The sequence below is a fragment of the Mus caroli genome, unplaced genomic scaffold (assembly GCF_978045245.1).
Source record: "Mus caroli unplaced genomic scaffold, Mus_caroli_1 scaffold_15, whole genome shotgun sequence".
NCBI classification, from domain to species: Eukaryota; Metazoa; Chordata; class Mammalia; order Rodentia; family Muridae; genus Mus; species Mus caroli.
The window spans coordinates 30,124,129-30,138,276 of NW_028227270.1; the positions used below are offsets into that span (position 1 = coordinate 30,124,129).

Genomic DNA, 14,148 nt, shown 5'->3' on the forward strand with positions numbered 1-14,148 from the left:
AGCATCCCTCTAGGAAAAACAGTAAAGCTTACATAAGTAGATAGTTTCAGAGTGAGGCTGATTTAAATATTATCTTGAGGCCTCAAGATGTGCTTTGGACCTCAGAGGTTATGTTTGAATCACAAGTATAATCAACATTCAAAAGAAAGCACTATAGAGAGTACCTGGTGATAGTACTTTGACAGCAGGCTATAAAAACAATTGGAAGGTAGGATAAGAGAATATTGTGCTCTTCTTGACCTTCTACTACACTGGGTACATCAAATACTCACTGGTCTGTAGTAGCCAAGGGGGAGTGGCTACTTCAAGCTTGTCCTTGAAGTTAGGGTTACTTCATATTACCGAGCACTATCTTTCCAAGAAGAGCTTTCATCTGCCTCTTGGTGCTCTGGAACCCACCGTGGTCTGCTACTGCTTACTGTTTTAAGTGGACTCTCTCGAGTGTGAAGGCTCCTTGTAACCTGCTTACTTCCTGTTCCCCAGAGTTTATTGTAGTCCTCAATCCACTCTGAGTCGTTTCAACCTATTTCCAGGTTCGTGATTGCTCTGTCTACATCTTTTTCAGTGCTACAAAGCTCTTTTCATTCATAGTTCCTGGGCTAGTTGGAATCCGACTTCCTCCAGAGCATAGGCTGTGGGCCTTGGCTGTTCTTGGCTGTTACTGCCTTTAACTGCCATAGCAAGCTGCTTTTCCTGTATCTCGGCTTTCTCATCTATAGAGAAAATTATAGTAACACTCAAAAGGATCTATGTGGATTTTAGTTACCATGGTTTTGTTACATAGGAAAGGCTAAGTAATGCTATTTTTAAGTATTACATCAATAACCCATATTAATTCTTCAAACAGTGATTGTATAGTTTATCATTGATTTTATTGTATTTTATTTGTGTTCTTTCAGCTTGGAAGTCTTCATATAAAGTTGATTACCCACTGTGGAAAGCAAAGCCATGATTTATTCTTATTTATAACTTTTCTTTTAAAAGTCTCAAATCTCTCAGGATGATATTGAGGGCTCACTATTTTTTCTTCCTATCTTGTTATCAGGTTTCTTTTATATTAGCCATTTTATCTGTGTTGCTTATAATTTTAAATTCATGTCCTGTCTGTCCCAAAAGTATTTGAGCTGACTTATAACCTATAAATGATATAAAAACAAAGATAAATCCTGGTCATGAAGATATGAAGCTTGAGTAAAAAGATATTAGGACGAGTGACACAGAAATACATCCAGTATGGAGCTGCACATTTTTTTTTCTACTTTTTTTTTTAAAGCTTACACAAAGCAGTCTATTAATAGAAAATAGTTTGAGAAGTCTTTTTCACAGACGGCGACCATGACGGCCCCCCTCCCCCTTCCTTCGAGTGCTGTCAAAGGGGATGGGGGTGATATCCTCAATCCACGCAGTCTTCATCCCAGAGAAAGCAAGAGCTCTGAGGGCTGACTGGTCCAGGGGTCTTGGTTCTGTTTCCTCCTGTGGCCCGGAGTTTGATGTGCAGGACAGTGATGCCCAACTCCTTGCACCTCTGGGCCACATCCTGGGAAGCCAACATGGCTACATACGGATAGGACTCATCTCGGTCAGCCATCACCTTCATTCTGCCAGTTACTCCGAAGATGGTTTCCTTGCCAGAAAGATCTGTAACATGGTCCAGGGTGTCACTGAAGGATGCAAAGATGTGGCAGGCAACAAATACATTCCCTCCTTCAGCCACCTGAGGTCCCAGGCTGATGACCTGTTCTTCCTTCCTTTCCTTCCCCTTGTGAGGTGCCATTTCTGAACGTGCTCCCCAGACTCCTCCACCAGAACTTTTTTCTACTTCCATACAGTCACCGAGGCAGTCACAGATGGAGTTCTGAGCTTCATGATGGTCAAAGGAAAGATGGAAACATACCACATACTCTGCACAAACACAGCTTACTGTTATAAAAATAATTGGGAATTGTTGCCTGAGAGGTCATTACTGTGAGCTCTCACATCAGCAAACAAAAACTCAGCTCAGTGAAAACTGTCAAGTTCAAGGAAAATAAAACTTAAGCTCTCACTAGCAGCCGACCTGTAGCTAACGAGTTTCCACTGGAATCGTCCAAATAAGGCTGTTGCTTCCCTTAAAGTTTTCAGATAGCTCCTTACCTTGTTTTGTGTTCCTGTCTGGACAAGCCTTTGCCTTGTTCCTCTATGGTAGAGCCCCGGACTGCTTGCATTCTGGAACTGCCCAATTCTTGAATCACGTAGCTACTCGGCCTCTGAAAGGATCAGTGTACCATGATTTATCTTTTAGCACTTAGACATGAGCATGGAGTGCATGGAGGGCCGGTTATGGCTGGTTATGGCCATAGGTGTCAGAGAGAACCCAGACGCTGTCATTCTCCTCATCTTGTTGACCTGTAACTGACTAACACTATATATAGGAGGCTCTACTGCATGATAATGATGATGATGGTGGTGGTGGTGGTGATTTTGAGACAGTGTCATGTAGCACACTGTTTGGGTAGAACTGGTACTCACTTTTTAGCTGAGGTTAGTCCTTAATTCTTCACTCTCCCGACTCAGGTCAGTTTTGCCATATCTTCCAGCTTCTATTACTGCTATGTTTGTGTATGTGTGTGTTTTGGGGGTGGGTGGGTTATAGGAATTGACCACAGGCCCTTTTATTCCTGGATACACCCCCAGCTCTCTATTAGTATTACATTTAAGAAAATATATATTTTGTGTATACGTGTGTTTTTGTGAGTTGCTGCCATGTGTGAATGTGTGCCCATGGAGGTTAGAATAGGGTGGGGTTCCCTGAGGCTGTAGTTAGACTTGTGAGCTGACCTATGTGAACATGGGGACCTGATCTCTGGTCCTCTGCAAGAGCAGCAAGTACTATTAACTGCTGAGCTGCCTCTTCAGCTCCTTTATTGGTAATGTTACAGAGAGTTCTACACTGTAGAATGCTTTGTTAGGCCTTGTCCTTTAGCAGTAAATGACAATAGCAGACTATGACCGTCCTTTTTGATGACTCAGTATGATTCTGCTTATTTCATTTACCTTACACAGCAGTCCCTAAACATGAGCCAGTAGGTTCTGCTTAATCTATACTCTTTCCCTTGCTCCCATTTGCATATGCATGTATGCATGCATGCATGTTTATATGTATGTATGTATGTATGTATGTATGTATGTATTTGTACGTACCTTGTACTTTTTATACTGTCTTTGTAAGCGCTCTGCCTGCTTTTTGGAATGACTTTGTTTCCACCTGGTGGGTCATGTTCAAATTTCAGATTTTAGTTCTTGAAGAATTTTTTTTTTTCTTTTTGATTTTTCGAGACAGGGTTTCTCTGCGTAGCCCTGGCTGTCCTGGAACCCAGGATGGCCTAAAACTCAGAAACCTGCCTGCATCTGCCTCCCAAGTGCTGGGATTAAAGGCGTGTGCCACCACCGCCTGGCTCTTGAAGAATTAAATTCATGTTTTAAAAACTTTCTGTTTTGGAGTCTTAGGTTAATTTTGGTTTTTATTTTTTTCCCCATGAGGACCCACAAAATTAGTATTTTTAGGATACATGCTGCAAAAATAAACAAAATGTTTGTGGAAATAGGGCTGCTTAATGTCTGGGCAGGGTTTGCAAAAAGAAGAATGAAGTTTCTGGTTTTTTATATTTGAATTCCCTTCCTTACCACCCTCTCTTTTCTTTTCTGATTCTCAGAATGGTCTTATGACATAGGCTGGCCTGGTACTTGTTCTGTAGCCCAGGCTAGCCCTTATCTGCCTCTTTTCCTCCTCCTTCAGCTTCCCCTTGTCAGAGGATTGTAGGTATTTTCTGCTATAACTGGGTCCCATCTACTTTCTAATTTTAGCTGTTTTCTCTTCACATTTTGCTTTTAGATGATTTGTTGTCTTTTAAAATTAATAATGAAGAGTAGTTTGTTTGTTTGTTTATTTATTTTGTTAGGTTTCAGGTTTTTTTAGCTATTATAGAAAAAGGCTTTCCCTCTTCAACCTTATAATTTAATTAATTAATCAGTTATTTTGTTATTTATTTATAAAGACAGGGTCTTGCTGAGAAACTTTTGAGGGCCTGCAGCTAGCAGTCTGCAGATCTCAGTTTCTAAAGTGCTGGAATTACACATGTGCATCTCCTCACCTTTAGGGAAGTGTGTGTGATGGTTTGGCTCAGGGAGTGGCGCTATTAGGAGGTGTGGCCTTGTTGGAAGAGGTATGGCCTTGTCTAGGAAGTGTATCCATGTGGGGGTGGCTTTGAGACCCTCCTCCTGGCTGCCTGAGGACAGTCTGCTCCCAATGGCTTTTAGATCAAGGTGTAGAATGCACAGCTCCTCCTGTTCCATGCCTGCCTGGATGCTGCCATGCTCCTGTCTTGTTGATAACGGTCTGAACCTCTGAACCTGTAAGCCAGCCCCAATTAAATGTTGCCCTGGATAAGAGTTGCCCAGTTCACAGCAGTAAAACCCCAATTCAGCGTCTCTTTCCTTGTTCAACAGCTTCTTCTTGGCCCTGAGTTGACACTGATGTTAGTGAGACAGAGGAGGGCCTTGTGTGACTTGGTATTGCAGACTCAGTAAGCACGTGTCCCTTATCTCCCTCCCTACAAGTTGATGTCTAGGGTTCTTCCTCTCAGTATTTCATTGGGGAACAGGTGAATGGGTACAACTGCAGTTATGGAGGAAGGGTACATATCTTCTGTATCCCAGCAAGGTTTCCCAGTTACTTCCTCGGTGCCTGTAACCTGGGTGGTGTTTTTGTTCCAGTTACAGCTTTCTAATTCAGGGTTTGAGGAAGATGGTGACGAGGCTGTGCCACTCACTCTTTTGAAAGCTTGTCTGTCATCCTCTCTGTCCCTTCAGGTCCCTACTGCTGGCGTAGTAGCACAGTATTCAGTGTACCTACCATATTCTTCTCTGGCTGTGCATATTAAAGAAGCTAGAGAGAGCGTGGGGGTTGAAAACCACTAGGAGGATGGTGACTTCGTGGGTTCCCTTGCATGAGATACAGGCTGGAGGAGAGTGAAATGTTTCCATGCCCTCCTGGGACCTGCTGCTGCAGAGGCCATAGACAACACATGCTCTTATCAGTGGGTTTCTCCCTCCAATCCAAGAACATGTTGCTTCCTGTTTAAACTTTGATTGGCGGTATGTATTGTGAGAAGGCAGGGAGGCAGACTGACCTGTTAGGTAGCTGCAAGCCTGAACTGCTCCCTCCTCCCTTCTGATGGTTCTTCAAGCTGCCTATTGGGTTGCCCCACCCAGGCTGCCATGGGCCTTGAAAGGCAGGCTTTTAGCCACCAACCCTATCACATGATCTGCTTTTGGTCACAGTTTTCTGGCACGATTGCTTTGCAATCATTTCCTCGGTAGTTGTTAGAAATATTTACTTGGAGGTGTATAGAATCTTATAATTGTTTTGGTCTCGCCATAGGATTTCACATGAAATCTACATTTTCTTTCTTTCTTTATTTTTTTCTACTTATTTCATGTATGTGAGTACACTGTAGCTGTCTTCAGATACAGCAGAAGAAGGCATTGGATCCCATTACAGATGGCTGTGAGCCACCATGTGGCTGCTGAGGATTGAACTCAGGACCTCTGGAAGAGCAATCCATGCCCTTAACCGCTGAGCCACCTCTCCAGCCCCTAAATCTACATTTTCGAGCTTTGTCTGTCAGGGACCCTGCGAGGTACATGAATAACCAAGCCAAGTTGTTGTGAAAGCTGAAGTTTCCCTCTCATAGTTAGATTTGTCTCTCTTGCCCCCCTCATCCTCCCTTCCCCTCCGTCCATTCGTACTCAGTCTCCTGTTTTACTGACTCAAGTGACACTTCAGCTTAATTGTCTGCGACCCTAGCCACAAGCTTGTGCCACCATGCCTGGTTTGAAATGGCATGTTTTGGCGTGGTGTATGACCGTGGGCCCGAGAGCGCTCTTGAATAAAAATCCTCTTGCAGTTGCAGCAAGACCATTTCTTGTGTGATTTTGGGTGTTGCCTCTCCTGAGTCAGAACGTGGGGGAGTCCTCACGTTGTGGGTCTTTCAACATCATCTATATTTATAGTTATAATACTATGGGGTTCTCTTTTAGTATGATTTTGGAAGTTAAAATTTCAAGTTAGCAGATATCATGATGGATATTATCATGATCTTTTCCTCTATACACATCATCACGATGTGGTACTCACCTCTCTCCTCCATGCCCTCCTTTAGCCCTTGCTGTCCATTCAGTGGGTCTCTTTCTGTGGTAAATCGTCTTCCCTCACACTTTAACACCACCCCAGTTCCATTCTCTTTATCTAACAGTACTTGCTACTTTTCATGGTCAGTGGTGCGGAATTATCCCCAGGAAGGACAAACATGAATAACATGAAGGTGCTTCCTTTAAGTAGTGAAAAAGGATATTTAATGTTTAAGTGTATTTATAGCATGTTCTATTCTATATGTGTGTATATTTATTTATAAGTAACCTTAAATCTAGGGAAACAGTTATATATAAAATAATGATTCAATATGCACTGTCTTATAGATTTATCATAAGAAATATCTTCCGCAAAAAAAAAAAAAACACACAAACAAGCCAACAAAACAAAGCTAAAAACCCCACACATACATAGATCTAGTTCCAAAGACATTAAAGAACACATGAATATATGTGGTGTGGTAGTGAGAAAACTGTTTCTAGTTGGGTGAGATCATCTGGGTAGTGGTCATACATGGTATGACAGCTCACTGAGCTGTACAGCAGCTGGGAAGCGTCCTCACCCTCTCCTGGGGCTGACTGAACCTAAGACTGGAAAGGTATGAAAAACATGATTCTGTTTTCTCAATCTCTGAATTCTACTGAAGTCATTGAGGAAAGATTTGGAATGGGGAAAAAAAAAGAAGGAAAGAAGGAAAGAAAACAGTAAGCCACAACAACCGTCAATACCAGGCCTGTTTAGCCATACAAGCAAGACTCAGGCCAGACACATGTATTAGCTCCTTATACACCATGACACAAGGAGCCGGGACTCATTTGCAGCTTTCCGTATAATTAGAAACAACAGGTGTATTGGCTAAGATGAGAGGAGAATTGAGATTTGCTGAGCAGTTTATTTTTTGTTTTTGTTTTCTTTTAGGAGACAAGGTCTTAGTGTGTAGTTCAGGCTCACCTCCAACATGAAGCCAGTCTTCTTGCTTTAGAAGAAGTTCCCCAAGTGTTAGGGTTAAAGGCATGGGCCACAACTCCTTGCTAAACACCACCTTTTTATTGACAGTTCAGTCATTCTGGTGTTACTGCTAAAGTCTAAATTCACTTTTTTTACCTGATTTTTTTTTTTTTTTTTTTTTTTTTTTGGAGAAAGGGTCTCCTGTAGCCCAGGCTGGTCTCCAGTTTGCTGTATTGCCAGGGTAGCCTTGAACTATTGGTCCTTCTTCCTCTACCTCCCTAATGCTGGAATTAGAGGCAAGTACCTACACATCCAGCCAGTTTGACTGGGCATGGTGCCTCACATCTGTAATCTCAAGCACTGGGGAAGCTGATGCAGGGGGATTCCCTCAAGCGTACAGTTAGCCTGGTCTTCACGTTAGTCCAGGCCTGGATGGGTTACAGAGTAAGGGTCTCTTACAGCTTATCAAAATAAGCTTGTCTAGAAACACACAGTTGACACACACTAGGCTTTTGAGGCAAATGGGATTATTGGTGGTGTTACTGGCTAATGAGCCACATTGTAATTATTTCATTTTGGCCTCATTTTCAGGCATGCCCTCTAGGAACTGCTAAGACTATGATTTCTGCTTCTATTAGTCAGAGGAAGAGGCAGAGGCAGGCTTGAAAAATATGACTAAATATGTTGATTGCATTATGTTTTTATTTTTAATAAGTTGAAGTATTCTTACTTGAGGAAAGAAACAGTTATTCACTCATATTTCATTTTGGTACCCTGTTGAGGATTTGAGTGAGATTAATAAACTTTTAATATGGTGTAGTTTCAAATTTGCTAATCAGGTTGTGTTTGCGTTATAGTATATAATGTTCTTCAGCAAAGCTCAGTCCTTAGATAAGTTTAAAGTATACAACCCAATATTAATTAGTGTCTTAGTATTCAGTCATCTTGCTGGTAGCACACTGATATTGATTATAATGCATGATTATTGAATGAAATATTTCTACTAGCATTTTATTATTTTTATTTTTATTATTTTTTTTCTTTTGGTTTTTCGAGACAGGGTTTCTGTGTGTAGCTCTGGCTGTCCTGGAACTCACTTTGTAGACCAGGCTGGCCTGGAACTCAGAAATCCGACTGCCTCTGCCTCCCAAGTGCTGGGATTAAAGGTGTGCGCCACCATGCCTGGCTCAGGATTTTAAAACTCTTAAGTATATAATTCATCTTGATGTGTTTTTTATTTTTTAAATTTATTTTTATTTATTTCTTGAGGGTAGGTTACACTATGTAGCTCTGGATGGCCTGGAACTGACAGAGATAAGCCTGCTTCTGTTTCCTGAGTGCTGGGATTAAAATGTCCACCACTGGGCATGACAGTGTATATTCTTGATGAATTGAATTCTGTTTGTGGTGACTTGTTATTTCTTGGTGTTACCAGGATTGTCCATCATTCGCACAGCCCCGTTTCACTCCTAGTTCTTCATCTTTTTCTCTAAGTGTTGAGACAGACTCTTGCCATCATATGATTTGGATGCAGGATCATTATCTTCTTCCTTCAAGGATCTTGCTCTTCTCAGAATGCTTCCTCGACTGGTCATCTGTGGATCAACAAACTCTTCAGTCAAACTTGTGCTAAACCGACCTTACCTCTCTCCCAAGCCTGTCCTTCCTCCAGGGATCGCTGCTGAAATACTCTGCAGGATAGTTGTGTGGAATCGTCATGCTCAGATCGCCCCTTGCCTGCATTTGAATCCCTCCAGCCTCTTTGTTCTACTCCAGTGTTCACCCTGCACAACTCTCATCCAGTCAAGACCAGACCACCGCTCTGCTGACAGCCAAACTACAGATTCCGTCAGAGCTTTAACTCCAGGCCCCACAGCCCTCAGCACAGTTCCTGCTTCCTCTCACACCTCCTCATGTGCTCACAGGAGTTCAGGAGATGGGCATGGTGGTCTATGTTGGCAAACCCAGCATTCAGGACATCCAGAAAGGAGGACCAAGAACTTGATGCCAGTGTGGGCTGTATAGTAAATACCAAGCTAGCCAGGGATATATATCAAGGCCTTGTCTCAAAAACCAAACCAAACCAAACCAACCAACCAAAACCCTGAAACCCATGTTTGCATATTTGGTCTCCATTTTCCTTTTTGTTTGATTTGCTCTAATTTTTCCTTTTGGATGTTTTCTCCATTGGGTGAATTTTGTCACCATTTATCATGATTCTCTCTGTAGTCTAGTATGGCACATACATCCAGGAATGTCTGATCCCTGCCACAGTGGAAGTGCTTGTAGCTTCATTTCCTCACCCCCTTTCCTGCTTCCTTGCCTTCTGGGTTGATCTGCACTGGTCTCAGGAGGTCACCCTCACAGGAAAGACAATTCTGAAATGCCCAGCGCTTTGGAGCTTTACCTCATTCTGTATTCGCAAGAAAAGGTATTTTGAGATCAAAAGAGATGACAACCTTGAGTTAAGTGTCCTTACTGCAGTACAAGCTCCAAGCTGGCTTGGGGAGCTGAGGTGGTGTGGAGCAGTTTTCACATATAATTTTTTTTTTTTTTAAATTTTCGAGACAGGGTTTCTCTGTGTAGTCCCCGCTGTCCTGGAACTCACTCTGTAGACCAGGCTGGCCTCGAACTCAGAAATCTGCCTGCCTCTGCCTCCCAAATATTGGGCTTAAAGGCGTGTGCCACCACTGCCCGGCACATGTAAATCTTATATGATAGTAAGTAACATGGTCACAATAAGTGCAACCACTGAGTAGTTTTAAAACAGTCCTCAAGTCTTGCAGTGGAAAAAGTCTTTCACTTTTCCTCACTCCACAAAACTCCGGGTATAGAGATTGTTGATGTCCTCACTTCTGTGACGCTGGTTTTAGGTCACTGCCTCTTTAACATGATATGGAATTCCTGTCCCTTTGAGGATTCTACAATACAATTTGTGAGCCATAGCACCTGGTGTCTCTGTCCTGTGACGTTGGGTGCTTGTAATATCGTCTGGGGAGCGAATCCAAGTGTTTCAGTGTTTGGAACTTCCTGAGCGCCAATCATGTTTGCCTGTAGTCATCTGGGTGTACTGATCCCTTGTTCACACTGAGACATCAACTATGACTGTCATAAACTTTCCCCCATTCCCTGCGGTTCTTACACCTTTTTGCTGTCCTGCATTCTTTGACATCTCTACATCTTTACTGATTTTTCCATCTTCTCTTGGCCTGTTTTTCTTTCCTGCCTAACCTGAACTTCTGACCTGTGGCCACCAGCCTTTCTCCTGCCACTGACCAGCTCAGCCAACCTGCAACTTTACATCACAAATCCTCTCTCTGCTCTTTCCGTTCTCCTGGAGCTGGGCACTCTGAAGCAAGTCACAGATCACAGGGATGCACTGTAAACCCAGGGCCATACAGGGTGTCACTCTCGACCCAGCTGCTTCTCATTGAGTGCTGTCTTGTGTCCCTCAGCAGGACTCCAATCTCAGTACTTTCTCTGGGGCTTTCCCTTATCGTGGCCTTCACCCCTTGAGCATCTGAGCATCTTGTGACCTTCTCTTCCTTAACCCGGAGACCCCTAACACTCCCTAAGTCATGCATTTTTCCTTAAATGACTCCTCTAGCCTCAAGGGAAACACATTTGGTGTTTAATCATCATTGGTGCTGGCAAGGAGGTTCCACGAGGTCAGTGTATTGTTTCCCCTTTGTGTTCTCTATAGGGTTGGGGTCTCTCTAACCAGCCTCCTATGCTCAGTTTGAGTGTGCCCTCCCTGAGGCCTGTGGGCCTCCATAATTACTGATTTGTGTCCCACTCACCACTTTGAAGATGTGGCCTGCAGACTTTCCTCACTTTTAGTTTTCTCTGTAGTCCAACATGACTTGGCTGCACTCTGGCTGCAGTTCATTGTCACGCCTGTCACATATGCAGTGACAGTGACTGCTTCATACGTCCCATAGGTGATTCATTCATAGGTGAGTCATTCTTGTCATTGGTAGGTACTGGTTTTGCCGTGCTTCCTGGAAAGCTGTGTCCTCAGCTCTGTTACTCTGACATTACTAGGCTCTCCGCATGCTGTTTCCTGAATCTCTTGATCATTGTTGGTTCTTCTTCCTCTGTAGATACCTTAAAAGTTGGTGTTCTGCAGGTTTATTTCATCCTTGTTCCTGTTACTGTGCACAGATGTTCTTCATGTTTTGATAGGATCTTAGAAAGACTTGCGGGGAATTATGAATGATTCCCAGGAGAAATATGGATAAAATTTAGTGTGTGAAGTTTCATGTGCACCCAGAAGCCATATTAAGAATATGGCCAGATTTGGGCGTGGTGTGTATTTGCCTGTTATCCTTGCATTGAGAAGGCAGAGGCAAGAGGAACAGATTACTGCAAGTTTGAGTCTAGCTTGATCTGCATAGTGAGTTTCAGGCTAGCCAGGGTTACATAGTGAAACTCAATTTCAAACCCAAATAACGAGAAAACCCAGAGTGTATTTCCCTGTTAAGAGACAAGCATGGTAGTATGTGACTTTAATCATAGCCATGAGCTTCAGGCCAGCCTTGTCTATAGATTGAGTTTCAGACCAACCTGGGCTATATAGGAAAATTGCTTTGTGAAAAAAGAAATAAAAAGTGTATGCTACAAAAACTTAATTATAATGTAAAAATGTATTCTTAAATTGAAAGTATGGCTAAAGCATTCATTTTCTTTGAGTGTAGCTACTTGATTGAAGTTTATTGTTCATGCCTTTCACCTTGTTTGTAAAGATAGAATCTCATGGAGCCCAGTCTGCCTTTGACCTCTGTGTGACTCGGAGAGTGACCTTGAACTCCTTACCTTCCTTGCCTCCATCTCAGGAGCTAGAATTACAGGCACACTGTTACACACAGATCATAGTTTATTCTTGGTTAAACTGAACCTAGGACACACCTTCTAAATTTCTGGTTTTGATTAAAAGGAAGCTCTCAGGTCCCTTATGTAGCTGGTTGAATACAGAGTCATGGGTTTGTATGTTTCCCCTCCATGTCCGTGCCTTCAGGTACACTGCAGTCATCTTGCTTGGGAACAGTGGGCTTTTCTTCGAGAGGCACACATTTATCTGGCCCTTATTGAGGCATTTACAAGATATGCAATCACGGAAATTACAGTTGTCTTCTGTATTTTATTGGTTTGTTTAATTAAACTCTGTATTTATGATATATGAATATAGTTGGTGAGCATGCCCTCGTCTCTCAGGAGCAGAATGCTTTATGGTTGCCATGTTGCAGAGACAGTGTGCTGAAGCAACGTTGAATGTGCTGGTTAATCCAGAGCTCGGTGAATAAAGGCTGGTGAGGACTCTCCACTGATACTGCTTTGTTGTTATCTTCCTTTCTTAGAGCATGAGTTCTTACAAGGCAAAGTGCCTGCTTTTTCACATCTAACTTTTCTCTATGCCCGGTGCCTATTTAATATACATTCAACTGGGTGCATAGACACATGCTTATGTAGGTTTGGCTAAATTTGAAGAAGTCTGCTTAGTGGGTTGGGAAACAGCTTGTATAATAGACAGGTCATAGCTCTGAATCCTTTTTTATTTGTATCTGTGAGCAGATTCTTTTTGAGTTTTCATCTAAGGAATGGAGATAACACACCTTTGGGTTGTGAGAGGATTGCGTGGCCATGTGAAGTGTCTCACGCTGTAGTAGTTGATAGGCTAAGTAGTGTTTTTGGTGCTCACAGCTAATGAGACGACAGAGCATTTCGTCTTTCATTGAGAGGCCTCAACTACATGATCTGGCAGTTTTCTTATGTGCTAAAATATTTCTGGAAATAATACTTTATGTTTTGAACAGCTTTCTACAACAAATATACGAGTATTTCTTGGTTTGTCACATTTGTGAGTTCGATCTAGTAGTAATTAATTAACTTTATACCTTGGAAAGCAATTTCAAGCTTTGCAACAGCATTTGTTGGAGAGTTGACCCTTCTAATAAAGTGTGAAGGGCAGCTGGCTTCCATGAATCACTGTAACATGGCAGCGTAAGTGCTGAGGTAGGAAGCAGGAAGGTTTCGAGGAGCATGTTTGAGAGCATTATCTCAGGATTAGATAAAATTAATAGTGAGGATTATACTATGTCCAACACCACCTTTCTCATTATAAAAGCAAACAACAGCCCAGAGTGTTTGGTCAGATGATCTGTTGATTTGTAGGGTGCATGTTGAGCATGGGTGAGGTCCTGGGGTCAGTGCCCAGAAATTCAAAAAGAAAACCAGACAAGAATCCCTCTCAAACAACTAAATACCAGTCAAAGAGAACTCCATAGATGAATACTCTTGTTTAAAGTATAGGCTTTTCAGGTTTAATGTTCCCTAAAACCGAATGGGGTCAGGGTGAGACTGTGGGGAGAGGGACTCTCTCACAGATGACCTTGAGGGTAGTTTCCATTGTTTTGCCCAACTCTGGGTAACTTAAGCTAATGCTAATACTGTTTGTTTATTTATTTATTTTATTGCAGTTCTCATTAACATGGAGGATGAGTTCTTTGGAGAAAAGAGCTTCCAACATTATTGTGCAGAATTCATCAGACATTCACAACAGATTGGCGATGGCTGGGAATGGAGAACAGCCAAGGTGAGACCAGAAGATGCATGTTTTGGTTCATGTGTGTTGATGGGGTCTAACTGCACAGCATAGCTAGCCTGGTATTTTCGACGTATCCCAGGCCATCTTCAAACTCACAGTAGCCCTTCCTCTCTTTCTCCCGGTTGACAGGTGACAGGTGTTGGTAATGACACCTGGCTACAACAGGGACTCCTATTTCCCTTTTTAGTCAAGGGTTATTTATTTTTGTTTTATAAAGATATCGATAATGGATAGTAAGGAATAAAGTGGGGTTGATTTAACAAAAGGCAAGAATTTAAAGCATTCATTAAAACAGATGTCCATTTTATTATTCCAACCATATGTATTCATAATTATTTGGCTAATAAAGTATTATCTAGAAAAGTCCTTCTGTGACCTTTCTGAGTTAATAGATAAGGTCCCTTAC

At 42.3% G+C, this 14,148-nt stretch overlaps 1 protein-coding gene and 1 pseudogene across 1 annotated transcript in view; one reads left to right on the top strand and one right to left on the bottom strand.

Annotated features, from left to right (window-relative positions):
• Nucleotides 1-14,148, top strand: part of Atg10 (autophagy related 10) — a 313,448-nt gene that overhangs the window by 1,812 nt on the left and 297,488 nt on the right. The window contains exon 2 of the mRNA XM_021180551.3: nt 13,615-13,730. Coding sequence (XP_021036210.1) covers nt 13,626-13,730 — 105 coding nt within the window. The 5' untranslated portion in view covers nt 13,615-13,625. The remainder of the gene's footprint in view (nt 1-13,614; nt 13,731-14,148) is intronic.
• On the bottom strand, nt 1,320-1,778 carry LOC110308167 (small ribosomal subunit protein uS11 pseudogene; annotated as a pseudogene).